This window comes from Emys orbicularis, chromosome 9, assembly GCF_028017835.1.
Source record: "Emys orbicularis isolate rEmyOrb1 chromosome 9, rEmyOrb1.hap1, whole genome shotgun sequence".
Lineage (NCBI taxonomy): Eukaryota > Metazoa > Chordata > Testudines > Emydidae > Emys > Emys orbicularis.
The window spans coordinates 48,360,994-48,380,506 of NC_088691.1; the positions used below are offsets into that span (position 1 = coordinate 48,360,994).

Below are 19,513 nucleotides of genomic sequence, written 5' to 3' on the forward strand. Positions count from 1 at the left end.
AAATGTGCCATGCAAATCATTAAATTCAATTTCCTTTTAAACTTTGTTAACGACAAAAAAAGTAAAAACTATGTTTACTGCACTGAGTTTGGTTAATATTTTGGAATAAATCCTCAAGGGACCTCATCAGTTATTTATGTGAAAGTTAACTGAGTAACCGATAAGAGACTGATAATAAGTATATTATTCAGAGAGGCAGACAGTTACATCCTTTGAGGGAGAGAGATAATGTAGCTACATATACTTGAGCCTGAAAGGCAAGGCCATTGCCTCCTTCACAATACCAGCAGTTCTTCTTTATTCCATATGAATTTGAAATGCAACATTAAAACTACTAATTTAAGTAGGTACTCACTGGGAGTGGGATTTCAAAGCAGTTGAAGGACAAAGGTAATTAGCCAGTTTTACTATTAGTGCCAATTCTAAAAGGTGCTAAACATTCTCAATTCCCACTGAAATTAATGGGAGTTGTGACTGCTCAGCATCTGCACTTTAAATTAGCTTTATCAACAATATTGTATTACTTCCCAGTAGTCAACTAGACTCCTGTTGACACTATTGGCCCACCATTGCTATCACCATGAATTTTCAGATTTAAATAGCTGAAATCATGAAATGTACTATTTAAAAAATCCTATTACTGTGAAATTGACTGTGAATTTGGTAGGGCCCTAGACATAGTTTATCGCACTGTTTTTTAAAAATGGCCATGCAAAAATCAAAGTTGGGAGGTTTTTTGTTTATGAATCAGATCACTTCTGAGAATGGAAATGACTCTTCCATTCCTTGTTCTGTTTGCAACACAATTACATTATCTCTGTGGACAACGAAGAATCGTGCTAAAACTTTAGCCTTTCACTTCTGGAAATGAAGATTTTATATATTGTCTTAGATGACAAGTATTTGGTACTCTTAACTGTATCCTTAGTGAACATTCATCCAAAAAAGTCTAGTACAGTCAGGGCCTTAGATGAAGAGACTTGTACTGCTACATAATCTCCAGATCATCTATCTCTAAGCCTTCATATTATTAGTTAATGACTGCTTTTTCCTTTGGAGTTCATAATCTTTTACAGTTTCTGCCAATCTCATTACTTCAATGCTCTTCACTCCAAGGTGGATGTTTCTGAATGTTGTTAGAGTATCTACATCAGGGACTTCCAAATGATCATGGTATTTCAAGATCTCCTAAACATTTTGTTGCTAACTTCTACTACAGTAGCCTCAGCTTGAGACTGACATGTACTAGCAGTTTTTAAAACTTGTCAACAGTCTCATAGAACCCAGGCCTAACTTTCCTGATGCTCATACGTATATGTTGACACTCAAGAGGCATACTATCACCAGCTGATGTTGGTGAGCTGGCAGTCCACGTAGAATATGGACGCTTCCTTTTCCCCTTAGATGAAAAATCTGGAACACCTTCATCCTCCTCCTCTTCTACAACATATGTTTCATTTACACTCATACCTTCATCTGACTTCTCATCAGTTTTGTAAGTCTCTTCTTTGACTTCACTTGCTTCTTTTTTTTCTGCAATTTTTCTCAAGTGCTCCAGGCACTGTAGTTTTCTTCTTTCCATCATCTTAATTTCTTTCTTGTCCAAGAAATCTTTATGGTACATTTTTCTTTCACTTCTTTGATTTTCAAGAAATTTCCACTCAACGTCTGTCATTTTTATACCACTGTATTGTTCCAGCTCATTTCTTATCACTGTGTCTGTACAAAATATGTCAAAGAGCTGTTCTGAACTCCTGTTGAATGTGTCTGCCTTCTCTGTAAATGACTGATTTTGTCTCTGCTTTCTGGTTTGATAGAGTTTTGTGAATTCCTCATACATTTTGAGAATATTCTTCTTTATATTTTTTGTTGCTATGGTGTGTAAGTTGCAAAACAACCAGTGTTCCTGCAGAAGTTCAGCAAGCAATTGGGCTGCATCTTCTTTTGACCGTTGTGCTTGCCCAGCTCTTTTGGGTTGCAACAGATACAACATGTTCTGAATGACATCCTTATTTGTAGGCAGAATTCCTTGGGAAAATTCTGATGACTCTACATAGTCAACGTTTCCTAGAGTTTTCTTTGCTTTAGACCCCGTAGCCAACGATTCCATCACTACTTTCTTATTGTCTTGTAATTCTGACAACCTGAAAGTAAGATGAAACTCAAAATTACAATTTTTGCAGCAAGAACAAACATCAGAACAGTCTGAGAAAAGGACAAAGTTTACATGAAAAAAGACATTCTATGATATTATAGTATACACAGATACTGTTGGAGATCTACTCTCTTAGATCAGTCCATCTAGATGTCCGCACAATGAAACTGTCCTGCTGGTTAGTATAACTTCTTTATAGAACGTTAATATTTATTATTTGGTTAGTTTTGTCATTTTTTGACTGAATTTCTTAAATATTAGCTTTTCAATATTACAAATGCTCAATCCATTGTGCTTCAACTTTTGAAACACAAAGAAAGAGTGTGTCCACACTAGCCACTCTGAAACAGTCTAAGCTTTACCCTGCATCCGCACTAGGGCTGCCTTAAACTGATGCAGGTGTAGTGAATGGGCTGTCATCTCAAAGAAGATCCAACCTCCTCACCCCACCCTTTAAAATGCATCCTGGCCACATCATCCAACAACTGCCCCTAAAGTATCCAATCCCCCTATACAGCTCAAAATACCCACAGGATCTGGTGCTGAACACTCTCAAGTGGCACTGTTGAATCCTTTGCAAAAAAATATTCATCGTCATCAAAAGATGATGTTGCTCTGTTTGACCTGAACAGCTCTGACAAAGCAGAGCCCTAATGAGGGATGGTTGGCACTTTCTTTTGGCCCTGGGGGGGGCTCAATGGAGGGGGGTGAGGCTGCTGTCAATGGAATCCAAGCATCTGCATTATTTGGTTCATCAGCTATAAGTCATGATTTGGCACCTGTACTAGCAGCTGGCGAGCCACAGTTGGCTCAGTTTGGGACATCTGGTAGCCAGGACAAGTGGTATGACAGAAGTGGGGGCAGGGCATTTCAGGGATGAGGATTAATGGGGTGGTTCATGGGCAGAGGGGAACATTTGACAGGAGACCATTGCTAAGAGGGGGACCCCAGAGGGAAATGTGTCAGAAGTTCACAGTTAGCTTAGAATGTGTCTATGCAGGAACCATTAGTTGAGCATTTGGAGAGATTAATCATGTGTGGGGCACCATTTCTGAGGAGGGGACTCTGAGGAAGTAGCGGTTTGAAAGGGGACTCTTAGCTGGCAAACTAAGGAGGTTCACTGGCTGAAGGGCCTGTCAGCTCTAAGCTGTGTCAGTCAGTAATGCACAATTGTGCCAATGTACATGCTGGTTTGATCTCCAATTGACTGAAGTATTATCCCTACAAATTTCAGGCAGAGAGCACTAATTGTTACATAACACTGGTTGAAGCACTTATGTACATGGACACAAGGTGCTTTTCATTTGATTAAGGGGGAACAATCTACATTAACCCTGGTACATTTTTCTAAAGGTGACAAAACCCGTTTGAGGGGAAGTGGTTGCCAGTTTTCTACTCACACAAAACCAAACAGCCTTGCCCCACCCCCTGCCCCGCCCCTCCTCCAAGGCTTTGCTCCCGCTCACTCCATCCCCCCTCCCTCGGTCGCTCACTCTCCCTACCCTCACTCACTCGCTCATTTTCACTGGGCTGGGTCAGGGGGTTGGGGTGTGGGAGGGGGGGAGGGCTCCGTCTGGGGATGCAGGCTCCGGGGTGGGGCTGGGGATGAGGGGTTTGGAGTGCAGGAGGGGGCTCCAGCCTGGTGAGGGAGGGAGCCAAGGGGTTCGGAATATGGGAGGGGGCTCTGGGCTTAGGCAGGGGGTTGGGGTGTGGAAGGAGTTATGGGCTCTGGGCTGAGGGTTCAGGTTCCGGGGTTGGGCCAGAAATGAGGGGTTCAAGGTGTGGGAGGGCGCTGGGGTGCAGTGGGGGTGAGGGCTCTGGTTTGGGGCTGGGGATTTAAGGTGCAGGTCATAGATTTTAAGGTCAGAAGGGACCATTATGATCGTCTAGTCCAGGGGAGGGCAACCAACGGCACGCGTGCCAAACACGGCACGCGAGCCGATTTTGAGTGGCACACTGCCTGCCCGGTGAGAGGAGGAGGAGGAGGAGGAGGGGCAGAGGGGCCGGAAAGCGCCACGCTGGGGGAAGAAGCAGGGGAGGGGGGAAGCTTGGCTGCCGCAGGACCAAGCTTTTGCCTCCTGCCCCCGCAGGGGAGAGCGGTGGGGGGGGTCCCGGCCCCCCACCCCACTCAGCCCCCGCCGCCCACCGCTCTCCCCTGTGGGGGCAGGAGGCAGAAGCTTGGTCCTGCAGCAGACAAGCTTCCCTCTTCCCCCGCTTCTTCCCACAGCTTGGTGTGTTCCGGCCCCTCCTCCTCCACCCCCCCCCACCCCCACCGGCGATGGCCCTTGTGAGGGGGAGCGGAGCAGAGCCGAGCGCAGCGTGCTCCCTGCTCCGTAGAGCAGACAGAGAGAGGTAGGGACGGGCCTTGGGGAAGGGGGTGGAACAGGGCATATCCCTCCCAGCCCCCTGCCATGAGCCGCTCAGGGCAGGGGGCTGGGAGCACCCCCATGAGCCGAGCACCCCCCCCCAGCCTTCTGCCCTGCACCCCCCACACCCCCCCAGCCCTCTGCCCTGACCTCCTCCCAACACCCAGCCTTCTGCCCTGCACCTCCACACACACCCCAGCCCTCTGCCCTGACCTCCCCCCAACACCCAGCCTTCTGCCCTGCACCTCCACACACCCCCCAGCCCTCTGACCTGACCTCGAGTCGCCCCCAACACCCAGCCTTCTGCCCTGACCTCCCCCCAACACCCAGCCTTCTGCCCTGCACCTCCACACCCCCCCCAGCCCTCTGCCCTGAACCCCCCCACACACCCAGCCCTCTGCCCTGAACCCCCCCACACACCCAGCCCTCTGCCCTGAACCCCCCCCCCCACGCCCCAGACTTATAGAGAGAGACCTTCTAAAAAACTTTAACATGTATTACCGGCACGCGAAACCTTAAATTAAAGTGAATAAATGAAGACTCGGCACACCACTTCTGAAAGGTTGCTGACCCCTGGTCTAGTCTGACCTCCTGCACAACACAGGCCGCAGAATCTAACCCACCTACTCCTGCAACAAACCCTAACCTATGTCTGAGCCATTGAAGTCCTCAAATCATGGTTTAAAAACTTCAAGGTGCAGAGAATCCTCCAGCAAGTGACCCGTTGCCCACGCTGCAGAGGAAGGCGAAAACCCCCCAGGGCCTCTGCCAATCTCCCCTGGAGGAAAATTCCTTCCCAACCCCAAATATGGCGATCAGCTAAACCCTGAGCATGTGGGCAAGATTCACCAGCCAGACACCCAAGAAAGAATTCTCTGTGGTAACTCAGATCCCACCCCATCTAACATCCCATCACAGGCCATTGGGCATATTTACCACTAATAGTCAAAGATCAATTAATTGCCAAAATTAGGCTATCCCATCATACCATCCCCTCCATAAACTTATCAAGCTTAGTCTTGAAGCCAGATATGTCTTTTGCCCCCACTACTCCCCTTGGAAGGCTGTTCCAGAACTTCACTCCTCTGATGGTTAGAAACCTTCGTCTAATTTCAAGTCTAAACTTCCTGATGGCCAGTTTATATCCATTTGTTCTTGTGTCCACATTGGTACTGAGCTTAAATAATTCCTCTCCCTCCCTGGTATTTATCCCTCTGATATATTTATAAAGAGCAATCATATCTCCCCTCAGCCTTCTTTTGGTGAGGCTAAACAAGCCAAGCTCTTTGAGTCATCTTCCATAAGACAGGTTTTCCATTCCTCGGATCATCCTAGTAGCCCTTCTCTGTACCTGTTCCAGTTTGAATTCATCCTTCTTAAACACGGGAGACCAGAACTGCACAGAGTATTCCAGATGAGGTCTCACCAGTGCCAGGTGGGAGCTCCGGGCTGGGATTGAGAGCGGGAAGGGGATCAGGGCTGGGGCAGGGGGGGTTCAGGAGTACAGGGTCTGGGCGGCGCTTACCTCAGGCAGCTCCCAGAAGCAACGGCATGTCCCCCCTCTGGCTCCTATGCGGAGGCATGGCCAGGCAGTTCTGCACATTGCCCCGTCCGCAGGCACCGCCCCCGCAGCTCCCATTGGCCACAGTTCCCAGCCAATGGGAGCTGAGGAGCTGGCGCTTGGGGCGGGGGCAGCGCACGGAGCCTCTTGGTTGCCCCATGCCTAGGAGCCAGAGGGGGAACATGCCGCTGCTTCTGGGAGCCGCACGGAGCCGTGGCAGGCAGGGATCCTGCCTTAGCTCTGCTGCGCCGCTGACTGGACTTTTAACAGCCCGGTCAGCAGGGTCCCTTTTCAACCAGGCATTCCAGTTGAAAACCAGACACCTAGCAACCCTAGTGTGGGGGCTGGGAGGGAAGATTGAAAGGGTCAGCTGCCCTGGCTTTGGTGGAGCCAGGAGTGTAAGTAGGACCCCCCTCGCTACACAAACATTGTTAGCAACTACTGCAATTTTACTTCAAGTTTTGTGCCTTTTGATGTCCATAAAGTCCCAGCTCCCGGACTCTGGTGATTCCACGAGAACCTGCATTCATTACACACCAAGAACTGTTCTAAAGTGCAACATGCAGAGAAAATCTGCCAGTGTAACATGAACGCACAAAACCGCAACATCCAGTGGGGAAACAAACTTATTTGTTACTAACATCCAGCTCCTGACTCCTGAGCTCAGAAACGTGGGAACTGGCCCTACGGGAGATTGGTCGGGCGGGAGGGGGGGGGGGGGGGAGGGAGAGTATGGAGTCCCTCTGGAGGCGGGACTCAGGGCAGCCCCATGCTCCTACCACCCAAAACCTGCCCAGCGCGGCCCTGACACCTCTCCCCCCCACCCCGGCTGCGCAGCCCGGACCCCGGAGGACGCTGGGGGCTCGAAGAATTACAGCCCCCGAGGTTCCTAGGCCCGAGCCGTGTGTCCCTGACCCACCCCGGGCCAGCCCCTCGGCGGATCTCACCGCCATCTTGGAGGGGGCTCTGTGGAGTTTGCGCAGCTCTGGGGAGAGAGGGCCGAGAGCAGGGTTACCTGCGCCATCTTGGAGAGGGGCAGCGCGGGAGCAGCAACACTCCCTTCCGGAAGTTCCGTCCTAGCCTGGCCTCTCTATGGCCTAAACCGGAACTGCTACTCTTGCTGCGTCTGCCCGTCTTGTCTTTCCGCCCGGCCCGACTCTATGACCGGGGTGAATAGAATCTCTAGTCCGAAGTGCGCGAGCGGGGGGTGGGGAAGGGAGCGAGTAATAACGGCCTCCTGCGGCAGCTTCTACCCACCCCTGCGATCAGCTCGGCCCAGGCCGCCTTCGGCGGGGGGCGCAGGTAAGGGGGAGAGCAGCCCCTGCCCCAGACAAGGCGATGATTGGTCGGTGCCTGGGTATTAACTGTTGGTAACCAATGGCCACTCCCCAGGCACTGACCAATCAACTCACTGTTGATTGGTCAGTGCCTGGGTATTAGTACTGGTAACCAATGACTGAAGGACAAAGAGCTGATTGGTTGGTGCTTGGGTGTTAATAGTTGGTAACCAATTGCTGCTGCCTAAGGGCCAGTGTGCTGATTGGCCCGTGCCTGAGTATTAGTGCTGGTAACCAATGGCTGTCCTCTGAAGCATTGGTGGGAAGGTTCCAGTACTACCTGCTGATGAACCAGTGTTGAGCTGGTGTCTGAAGGAGCAGGTGGATGGGAGGAGTTGAACTGAATGAACTGCCCCTGAGATGGGAGCAAGGACTTGCTGCTTCAGGTCTTAACAGTGGGTTCAGCTGGGCACATGCAGCTCTCCCTCACTACACTGTGCTCAGACCCGGTCTGAGGGCAGGATTTAACCACTGGTAGCCATATGGCTTATTGCAGCAGCAATAGCGGTGGTTGGTATCAGCATAGGCGCCGACTCCGTGGGTGCTCCGGGGCTGACTCTGGCGCCGACTCCGTGGGTGCACTGTTCCTATTTAACATGTGAGCAATCAGAGAGTTCTCTTCTGATCAGGGCTGTCAAACGACTAAAAAAAATGATCACAATCGCAAGATTAAAAAAATAGTTACAATTAATCGCAGCTTTAATTGCACTGTTAAACAATAATAGAATACCAATGTAAGTTTATTATAAATATTTTGGATGTTTTACTACATTTTCAAATATATTGATTTTAATTACAACATGGGATACAAAGTGTTCAGTGCTCTCTTTATTCTATTATTTTTTATTACAAATATTTGCACTGTAAAAAAATAAAAGAAATAGTATTAAGGTTTAAGAATCTGAAGTGCCTTCCAAAATCTGAGAGAGACGAAGTGTGGAATATATTGTCAGAAGTCTTAAAAGAGCAACACTCCAATGCAGAAACTAAAGAACCCAAATCATCAAAAAAGAAAATCAACCTTCTGTTGGTGGCATCTGACTCAGATGGTGAAAATGAAGGTGCATAAGTCCACACTGCTTTGGATTGTTATCGAGCAGAACCTGTCATCAGCATGGAATCATGTCCTCTGGAACGGTGGTCGAAGCATGAAGGGGCATGGGCCGGGGGTATAATAGGCCAGAGGAGGCTTAGCCTCCTGTGGTGCTGCTGTGGCCGCTGGGCAAAAGTGCCATGTGAACTGTTCTCATTTTCAGATGACATTGTAAATCAGAAGCAGGCAGCGTTATCTCCCGTAAATTATAAACTTGTTTGTCTTAGTGATTGGCTGAACAAGAAATAGACTGACTGGACTTGTAGGCTCTAAAGTTTTCCAGTGTTTTGGTTTTGAATGCATTTACGTTAAAAACAAACAGAAAAACTACATTTGTAAGTTTCATTTTTACATAAAGAGATTTCACTATAGTACTTGTATCAGGTGAATTGAAAAATACTATTTCTTTTGTTTATCTTTTTTTACAGTGCAAATATTTGTAATAAAATAATAACATAAAGTGAGCACTGTGCACTTTGTAATTGAAATCAGTATATTGGAAAATGTAGAAAAACATCCACAAATATTTATAATAAATTTAAATTGGTATTGTATTATTGTTTAACAGTGCAATTAAAATTGCGAGCAGCCACCGCTCTCCAGCTGCCCAGGTCTGAAGACAGCACCGCCACCAGCAGCAGCACAGAAGTAAGGGTAGCAGTACCACAATTCCCCTACAATAACCTTGTGACCCTCTCCCCCCCAACTTCTTTTTGAGTCAGGACTAGGATGACCAGGTGTCCGGTTTTCGAGCGGAAAACCCGGTCGAAAAGGGACCCTGGCGGCTCCAGTCAGCACTTCTGACCGGGCTGTTAAAAGTCCGGTCAGAGATGCTGCAGCGCTAAGGCAGGCTAGTCCCTACCTGTCCTGGGGCACCACGCTGCGCCCCAGAAGTGGCCAGCAGATCCAGCTTCTAGACGGGGAGGTCATGGGGCTCCGCGCGCTGCTCCCACCCCGAGCACTGGCTCCAGAGTCCCATTGGCCGGGAACTGGCCAATGGGAGCTGGGGCGGGGGGGCGGTGCCTGCGAACAAGAGCAGTGCGCGCCGCGGAACCTCCTGCCCCCTCCTCCCCCGCCTAGGAGCCAGACCTGCTGGTCTCTTCCGGGGCACAGCGCGGAGCCAGGACAGACAGGGACAATCCTGCCTTAGCCCTGCTGCTCCACTGACCGGGAGCTGCCTGAGTAAGCCCAAGCCACTGCCCCAGCCCTGAGCCCCCCCCCCCAACCCGGAGCCCCCTCCTACACTCCAGAGCCTGCACCCACATCCCAACAACCTGCCTGAACCCGCAGCCCACTCCCACATTCCGAATACCTTGGCCCCACCCCCCAGCCTGAAGCCCCCTCCTGCACCCCAAACTCCTCATCCCCATTCCCAGCCCCACCTTAGAGCCCACATCCCCAGCTGGAGCCCTCACCCCCTCCCACACCCCAACTCCCTGCCCCAGCCTGGAGCCCCCTCCCGCACATGAACCCCTCATTTCTGGCCCCATTCCAGAGCCTGCACCCCCATTTAGAGCCCTCACAGCCTCCCGCACCCCACCCCCATTCCCCAGCCCAGTGAAAGTGAGTGAGGGTGGGGGAGAGTGAGCCACCAAAGGAGGGGGAATGTAGTGAGCAGGGGACGGGGCCTCAGGGAAGGGGCAGCAAGGTGTTCGGTTGTGTGCCAATAGAAAGTTGGCAACCCTAGTCAGGACCCCTACAATTAGAACACCATGAATTTTCAGATTTAAATAGCTGAAATCATGAAATGTACTATTTAAAAAATCCTATTACTGTGAAATTGACCAAAATGGACCGTGAATTTGGTAGGGTCCTAGACATAGTAGTTTATCGCACTGTTTTTTAAAAATGGCCATGCAAAAATCAAAGTTGGGAGGTTTTTTGTTTATGAATCAGATCACTTCTGAGAATGGAAATGACTCTTCCATTCCTTGTTCTGTTTGCAACACGATTACGTTATCTCTGTGGACAACAAAGAATCATGTGCTAAAACTTTAGCCTTTCACTTCTGGAAATGAAGATTTTATATATTGTCTTAGATGACAAGTGAAAGTATTTGGTACTCTTAACTGTATGCTTAGTGAACATTCATATTCTCACTCATTTTGCTTTAATCACTTCCTGTCTTAATACTGCCATTCCTCTTTTTTTATATCCAAGTACACTTCAGTGAGCCCATGATATTATGGTGGCCAGACTATTCTCTTATTTAAAAAAAAACAGGATCACTCATTCTCTGATTTCTCATTCAGATTTGTCCCTTGAGGTGTTTAACTGGTCTTGGGACAGATTCAGATTCTGCAGAAAGGAAGCTTTCATGTTTTAAAGAAAAAACTTCTGGTCCTTATGGTTATGAATAGAACTTGCCAAACATGAACCAAGTGTAACAGTTCTCAAAGTGATCTTGGAATCTGCAGGCAGACTGAATCAAAGCTCTGAGAGGTGTGAACTGTCCCAGTCAACTCAGTGGCATTTTAACTCTTAAAACTGATGCCCCTTTAACAGCCAGATTTTAAAACAGTGTAGTGTGCAATTGCATGCTTAATCTGCACAATTACTGCAATTGCCTGCATCAAGAAATTGTAGACAAGTAAGTAGATAAACGAAGAATAGGTATACCAGATACTTTTAGGGTCACTGCTGTCGTGTTTTCCTACTGAGTGATGCTGAATGCAACAGTAACTTTACTAACTAGAATCTGAGGTACATAAGACTCATATTCTACTCTGATCTTGGTACAAGCTTTCAGTTGTTATTGGTGGGAACTCTGCTGTAGACAGAGCAGTGTATGGCCCTTGTTGTGCAGACTTGGCTTACAGAGAATCCTTAAAAATATAGTTTAGCCTTCTGTATAGAATGAGAAGACATCCTTATTTTGTTTGAACTCTGGTGCATAGGTAGGTATTGCGCTGCCCCACACCACAGACAAGGCTGCTACAGAGTGAAGGATCAGTGGATCGCAGAGTTTGGTAGAAGGTCTCAAAGAATTGTGGGAAAGAATCACAACCACTTTAGAAGGTGAGGATATTTTCACAGATGATATAGGAGAGATGTAGAATGAGAGGGAAGAGAAAGGGTTCCTGATAAAAACCTCCCCAGTCCTTTCTACTAGAGCATTCCTGAATATACACATCATGTGCAAAGTATAAACAAACCTCTGAACCCTTTTATTAAAACTTCACTGGAAAGGAGAGGTATAAATAGTAGGCAGAAATGTTACTGTAGAAATACGTTTACTAGGTTACTAGAGAGAGTCACCATTCAGCATTTCAGCATCTCATCAAGAATTCTGTGATTACTATAAGTTCACATAGAAACTAAAAAATGTTTAGGGAAGAATGAGACAAACTATAGACACTTGTGTTTTATGTAGAAATCATAATATGATCAGGAAACTCGTGTGTGTGTTTGTCAAGCTTAAACTTTTACTGTTCATACTGATCTTGTATGTAGATTTCTGCAGAATGGACAGGGACCAAGTGGAAAAAATGGTGCTAACAAAAGATGGGAGAAAAATCACTGTGGATAAGGAGTGTGATGGGGAAGAAAATAAATCAGTGGAAAGGTGAGTGGGTGGCTTCTCTATTTTTCCTGGTTTGGAGGGGCGGGGGGGGGGGGAGTGGGAGAGAGAGCATTTTTATAAAACTTAGAAGGTTGAAATTTTTCTGAGTTGCTGGGAAATCTATTCTTAAAATTCATAAAAACAGTAACAGGTCTTAGGCCTAGATATTCGTGCAGGTCATGCTTAAGACTCAGCTCAAAATGTCTGACTTAAGCTCCAGTTGTGATCTCTTCTGACATGGTGATGGTCAGGGCTGGGATCTCTCCGTTTTTTTGTTTGTTTGTTTGTTTGTTTTTGGAGGGTGGGAGGTGTTCATTCTGCTCTAGTGCTATGATCTTATTTGAGAGGGGAGGAGGGTAATGCTTGCTCCACATGAAACTGGTTAAAGCACTATTTTAGTGTAAAGAAGAGCTGTGCTCTCTGATGGAGCTGTAACATTCATTGTTTGATCCTGCTGACAGCTGACTCTCTTCCTCCTCTCCTATTCTAACTCTCTCTCTCTCTCTGCTTCCTTACCTACAGCAAGGTTTACATGGATTACAATGCAACCACCCCAATGGCACCAGAGGTGATCCAAACTGTAACAGAGGCCATGCATGAGGCCTGGGGTAACCCCAGCAGTTCTTACACAGCAGGTAAGAGCAGCTCTTGAAGGAAGGGAAAGAGGTAATCTGAGGAAGGAGAGGGGCAGTTGGGTTCACAGGCAGTCCTCCTGATCATTATGAATAGAACATTCCACTAGCCGCATAGGTGCCGACTCCGTGGGTGCTCCGGGGCTAGAGCACCCACGGGGAAAAATTGGTGGATGCTTAGCATCCACTGGCAGCTCCCCGCCCCACCCCCCCGGCCCAGCTCACCTCCGCCTCTGTTCCGCCTCCTCCCCTGAGCACGCCGCCACATCCTGCTTCTCCCTCATCCCTCCCAGCCTTGTGCCACGAAACAGCTGTTTCGCGCGGCAAGCCTGGGAGGGAGAGAGGAGGAGGGGGAATGCGGCGTGCTTGGGGAAGGAGGTGGGGCTGGGGCGGGGATTTGGGGAGGGAGGGGGCGGAGTTGGGGTGGGGCTGGGGGCGGGGGGGTTCGAGCACCCACTGGTGCCAACAAAAGTTGGCGCCTGTGACTAGCCGGAAACCTCTTTGAGATTATTCGTGTGCAAATGTTTGCAGGATTAAAGCCTATTATTGTAGCAAATTCATAGTTACAAATCTGAGCATATGCAGACATGAATTTGAATGCTTTATAGATTCTAACATATGTAAGATTTATGTTCACATTTGGCTAGTGGTACATGCTACATTGAAGCTTACAGCTAGGGATGTCTGGAAGACAAGAATTCCATTTTGTGAAAAATTTCAAAGTTTCGATATTTGCTTCCATTCCAGGGCAGAATGAAACCAAGACTGTTCTAAGTTTTTTGTGGGGAGAAAAAAACAGAGAAAGAGAGAATAACCAGAATAGTGAAAAGCCTCCAAAGCAGGAATTTGACATTGGGTCTGCCACAACCCTGATAAGTGCCCTAAACACCAGGGTATTGGCTGTCTGGCGTGGGTTGGTTCTCTCTCTCTCTGGCTTTCATCAGAAATTCCATCCTGGACCTGAGAAACCTTCCTGTCACAATTGATATGCTTCCACAACAGGTTTCAGTTTTGATAAATCAGCATTTTCTGACAAAAAAATCTTTTGTTGAAAAGTTTCGGACCAACTCTAATTGGAGCCATGCCAAATGTAAATGTTCTGCCATTTTTTAGTTATTTGCCAACAAAAACTTAGAATGTAAGCTTTTCAGGGTGGGAACTGCCTAGCACAATGGAGACCCTAGATGCTAATGCAATGCAAATAACTAATCATACTAATAATTGGTAATAAAGGCTGGACACTTTTAAAAAAGCTGGTGCAGTGTAATTTAACCCACTCCTCTAAATCAAAAATGGCAGAGCTGATTGAATTCACTCACCCTAAAGAGAATTTCACCGTGGACTGAGGCCAAGAGTGATGAGTTTCATATAAAAATTAAAGTTTTTGACAGTCTTCATGAACAGTAGAAAAAAGAGTCATAAAAAAAAACTCACCTCAAAAGTCCAGGATTTTCAAAAATGGGTGCCTAAAGATAACCAAATATAGATTTATGAGCCTATCTAAATAAACGTCCTGACTCTCAAAAAACAAACAAAGAACAGTGCTTTCAGCAAGTCTCATTGGTGCTCAGCACTATTAAAAGTCAGGCCACTTATTTAGGTGCCTTAATATGGACTTCAGAGTCTAAACTTTAGGCATCCACTTTTGAAAATCTTGGCCCCTAGCTACAGAGTTCATGACCCAGTGAAATTAATAAAAATAAACTTCTGAAAAAAAGGAAACTTTCTTACTTTTTCAGATTGGAAAATCAGAGAGTTACAGCCCCTGTTTGGGTGTTCAGTGTAGGTGCTGTTAGGACACCCCTTAGTGAGAAATATAAAGTTCAGGAGGACATTTAAACTTCAGCTGAAAAAAACCAAACCAACTTTCAAGAAGAGTTCCAGGGAAATTCTGCTACTGTGCTAGCTGGCTCTGACTCTGATACAGTCTAGATACCTCCTTTGTCTTTTCTCTCCTTGCTCCTGTCTGCTAACTGATTCTGTTTGAACTGTGATTTATTTTTAGTTTGTTTATATTTTCAGCTATTGAGCAACTGCACTGAACTTGCATGAGGTGGGGGGAAGAGCTTCCTCATAAGTCCCATGATGGATACATGGGCAAGTGCACATATGAAAGGAATATGTCTGTAGAAAGAAGTACATGCAATTTCAGGAGACAATCCTTTCTTGCTGAGTGCAGGTTCTAACTGTAAATGATGGGGATTTCCAGTGTTTGTGACTGGGAATAGCTTATGTCATCTGTATGAAAGTGATTTTTGTTTGCTATCCGTGTCACCCAAGGACACTCTCTTCTAAACACTTTATTACTTCTCCTTGACCTTTTAATCTTACAGAGAGAAAATCAAATAAATATGGACAAGAATCCACCTCATACATTAAATCAAACAACTGTGGAAATACATTAAATCCCTTTTAAATGAACCTCTAGTACAGGAATAAATCCAGTGTTGCATCCTTTCTACAATTTTCTACTGTAAATATGTAATAAAAACAACTTGATCAACTGTGTACATTGATCCTGCAGGTAGAAAGGCCAAGGAGATCATAAATAAAGCTCGGGAGAGCCTGGCCCGGATGGTGGGAGGAAGGCCCCAGGATATCATTTTCACCTCAGGGGGCACAGAGGTGAGCACATGAATCCTAGCCTCATCCTCCCTGAACAGGATGAGTGCTTATATTGTGGTGTTTGAGAGAATAGACAGTAACGGCTCCTCTACATGTGATGATGCACCCTGCGGAGGGGTGGGGAGTGGCATACTTTCTTAAGTGCACTAAAGTGCTCATTAATTGATCCATGTAGAAAGTGCTGGTGCACAATAATGGTTCCGTAGTACAGTTTAACATTGTACTGTTTCAAACAGCACTGCGTGCTTTTACAAAGACCAGTTAATGCCAACTTAACATATAAAATGATGGAGTCTAAATTGGCTGTTACCACTCAAGAAAGAGATCTTGGAATCATTGTGGATAGTTCTCTGAAAACATCCACTCAATGTGCAGCTGCAGTCAAAAAAGCAAATAGAATGTTGGGCATCATTAAAAAAGGGATAGATAATAAGACAGAAAATATCATATTGCCTCTATATAAATCCATGGTACGCCCACATCTTGAATACTGCATGCAGATGTGGTCACCCCATCTCAAAAAAGATATATTGGAATTGGAAAAGATTCAGAAAAGGGCAAAAAAAAATTATTAGGGGTATGGAACGGCTTCTGTGTGAAGAATAAGACTGGAACTTTTCAGCTTGGAAAATAGACGACTAAGGGGGGATATGATAGAGGTCTATAAAATCATGACTGGTGTGGAGAAAGTAAATAAGGAAGTGTTATTTACTCCTTCTCATAACACAAGAACTAGGGGCCACCAAATGAAATTAAGGGGCAGCAGGTTTAAAACAAACAAAAGGAAGTATTTTTTCCACACAATGCACAGTCAACCCATGGAACTCCTTGCTAGAGGATGTTGTGAAGGCCAAGACTATAACAGGATTCAAAAAAGAACAAAATAAATTCATGGAGGATAGGTCCATCAATGGCAATTAGCCAGGATGGGCAGGGCTGGTGTCCCTAGCCTCTGTTTGCCAGAAGCTGGGAATGGGCGACAGGCAATGGATCACTTGATGATTACCTGTTCTGTTCATTCCCACTGGGGCACCTGGCATTGGCCACTGTCAGAAGACAGGATACTGGGCTCGATGGACCTTTGGTCTGACCCAGTATGGCCATTCTTATGTTCTTATGTAATGCACAACACATTAGTACACTTGAGAAATCCCGACCCCCCAGTAGAGTGCATTACCCCTTTGCATAGACAAGCCCCAAAACAATTACAAACATAGAATCATAGAAGATTAGGGTTGGAAGAGACCTCAAGAGGTCATCTAGTCCAATCCCCTGCTCAAAGCAGGACCAACACCAACTAAATCATCCCAGCCAGGGCTTTGTCAAGCCGGGCCTTAAAATCCTCTAAGGATGGAGATTCCACCACCTCCCTCGGTAACCCATTCCAGTGCTTCCCACCCTCCTAGTGAAATAGTTTCCCCTAATATCCAACCTAGACCTCCCCCACTGCAACTTGAGACCATTGTTCCTTGTTCTGTCATCTGCCACCACTGAGAACAGCCTAGCTTCATCCTCTTTGGAATCCCCCTTCAGGTAGTTGAAAGCAGCTATCAAATCCCCCCTCACTCTTCTCTTCTGCAGACTAAATATGCCCAGTTCCCTCAGCCTCTCCTCATAAGTCATGGGCCCCAGCCCCATTTTCATTGCCCTCCGCTGGACTCTCTCCAATTTGTCCACATCCTTTCTGTAGTGGGGGGCCCAAAACTGTACGCAATATTCCCCCTTTAGTCTGTTTTTTATTTGAAAGCCACACGGCATTTTTCCTCCTCTGCTTGGTAAGTTCCAGTTCTCTATTAAGATGTAGCCACGAACCTGTTAGACCCACCGAAATGTATACTGGCTTTGTAGCATGGCCTTTTTCTAGGGCAGGGGTCGGCAACCTCTGGCACGCGGCTCGCCAGGGTAAGCACCCTGGCAGGCCAGGCCAGTTTGTTTACCTGCCGCGTCCGCAGGTTCGCCCAATCGCGGCTCCCACTGGCCGCAGTTCGCTGCTCCAGGCCAATGGGGGCTGTGGGAAGCAGGGCGGGCCAAGGGATGTGCTGGCCGTGGCTTCCCGCTGCCCCCATTGACCTGGAGCGGCGAACCATGGCCAGTAGGAGCTGCGTTCAGCCGAACCTGCGGACGCGGCAGGTAAACAAACTGGCCCAGCCTGCCAGGGTGCTTACCCTGGCGAGCCGCATGCCAGAGGTTGCCGACTCCTGTTCTAGGGTGACCAGATGTCTCGATTTTATAGGGACAGTCCCGATATTCGGCGCTTTTTGTTATATAGGTGCCTATTGCCCCTCACCCCCGTCCTGATTTTTCAGACTTGCTATCTGGTCACCCTACCTTTTTCCTTATTTATAACTTGTAAATGGACATGTTTTGAAATGAGACCCTGGAGTGAAAACTGTTACCCAGAGATGATGAACACAAATGACCCCTCCTCTCACAATCTGAAGATGACCCAATGCCCCTGGTTAAAGGACCTGTTAGAGAAGTTCATTTCCTATTGACATTTTCAGTCTGTCCTAACGGTTATGTTTTCACAAAAAGCATTTTAAGCTGTTACTTGCATGCAGATAAGTGAGAAATTGAAAGTAAGGGATTCTGCGCCCTACCCAGTGCCCTTGGTTATACCCTGCTCTGGCGGTTTCCCTCTTACCTCTCTGCAGGCAAATAATTTAGTTATCCACACGGCACTGAGGCATTTTAGAGAGACTCAGGTGCTGGGACAGGATGGGCCTGGTGAGGATCACAAAAGGGCAGCCGGGGCCACTCCTCATTTCATTACATCTAACGTGGAACATGACTCGGTCCGTTTGCCATTGGAGCACCTTGTGAAAGAGCACATGGCAGGTGAGTACATGTGGATTGCAGGGGATTGCAAGGGAGTGTCATTGATATATACTCCCCACCTACGGGCCCTCTGTTGAGCTGCTTTTCACAGGAGCTTTTGTTTCAAAATAATAAATACAAGTCTCCTTTCTTTGCACACTGGACTTTTCCCAGTGCATGAAATGGACGGTTCTGAATGGGTTGCTGGCAAAAGCAATCTCAAGCAGCGTAGTCACTGCAGTTACTTTGTCAGATGATTATGATCAAGGTCCTGCAGGGAGCACAGAGTTTGAGGTGCTGATGGTAGCACCAAGGTAATTTTCTCTTTTTTTAAACTACAGTGGAAAAGTCCAATGTTTTGTGCTGTTTTCTCCATCCCTCAGTGAAGGGTACATTGCATCTCCCTCACCCTCTGACCTGACCAAGTGTTGCTTTCCCTGGTCAGTAAATGTAGTATTTTAGTGGCAGCTCTGAAGGCTTTAGCTCAACAATCTGGGCCTCTTGCCCCCTTTTCTCTTTGTCCTCTCTATCCTGCATCCACTGTGTATGGTCAGGAAGGCAAGCAGCCACCACGTCTGCAAGGACATTCCTCATGTGGCCACTAGCTGGTGTTATAGCATGTATATTTCACCCATTGCTTAAAAGCTGGGGGCATTATCCTCACATCTAGTCAAGTGTCTCCTTCCTCAAGATATGACAAGACCCTGAGTAGTTTCTGACATTCCACCCACCTTCCCTGCGCAATATGCAAGCACAGTTTTATCAAGCCAACTGCTAGACTATACTCTAAGGCCTTGTCTACACTACGAGAGTACTTCGATTTTAGTTAATTCGACTATGTGGAATCGATATTACTAAGTCGAACGTGTGTGTCCACACTAAGGACAGTAATTCGACTTTGTGAGACTTTGTGAGTCCACACTAACGGGGCAAGCGTCGACATTGGAAGCGGTGCACTGTGGGCAGCTATCCCACAGTTCCCGCAGTCCCCGCTGCCCATTGGAATTCTGGGTCGAGCCCCAAATGCCTTCTGGGTAAAAAAATGTGTCGAGGGTGCTTTTGGGCGCCTGTCGTCATCCGTCCGTCACTCACGCCCTCCCTCCCTCCCTCCCTGAAAGCGCCGGTGGGAAATCAGTTCGCGCGCTTTTCTGATTACTGACAGCGCGGACGCCACAGCAGTGCGAGCATGGATCCCGCTGCGACCATCGCTGCAGTTGTGGCAGTTCTCAACGCCTCGCAGCTTCTCCTCCACCTGTACCAGAGGCAGCTGCAGATCAATCATGAGAGGAGGCTACGGCACCACCGTGACGGCATGAAGTCGGACACTAGCTCCGACCTCTCTGAGAACATGAGACCCAGCGCCCA

General features: G+C 47.2%; 2 protein-coding genes across 2 annotated transcripts in view; one reads left to right on the plus strand and one right to left on the minus strand.

The window, feature by feature from the left end:
* The window catches only part of LOC135883430 (uncharacterized), a 28,988-nt gene extending 21,797 nt beyond the window's left edge, over window positions 1-7,191 (minus strand). Inside the window, exons 1-2 of the mRNA XM_065410535.1 lie at window positions 7,098-7,191; window positions 1,471-2,144 (exon numbers count right to left, since the gene is read on the minus strand). Coding sequence (XP_065266607.1) covers window positions 1,471-2,110 — 640 coding nt within the window. The 5' untranslated portion in view covers window positions 2,111-2,144; window positions 7,098-7,191. The remainder of the gene's footprint in view (window positions 1-1,470; window positions 2,145-7,097) is intronic.
* A 50-nt stretch (window positions 7,192-7,241) lies between these two features.
* Window positions 7,242-19,513, plus strand: part of SCLY (selenocysteine lyase) — a 33,925-nt gene continuing 21,653 nt past the window's right edge. Inside the window, exons 1-5 of the mRNA XM_065410534.1 lie at window positions 7,242-7,384; window positions 11,966-12,077; window positions 12,597-12,709; window positions 15,231-15,331; window positions 17,986-18,169. Coding sequence (XP_065266606.1) covers window positions 7,243-7,384; window positions 11,966-12,077; window positions 12,597-12,709; window positions 15,231-15,331; window positions 17,986-18,169 — 652 coding nt within the window. The 5' untranslated portion in view covers window position 7,242. The remainder of the gene's footprint in view (window positions 7,385-11,965; window positions 12,078-12,596; window positions 12,710-15,230; window positions 15,332-17,985; window positions 18,170-19,513) is intronic.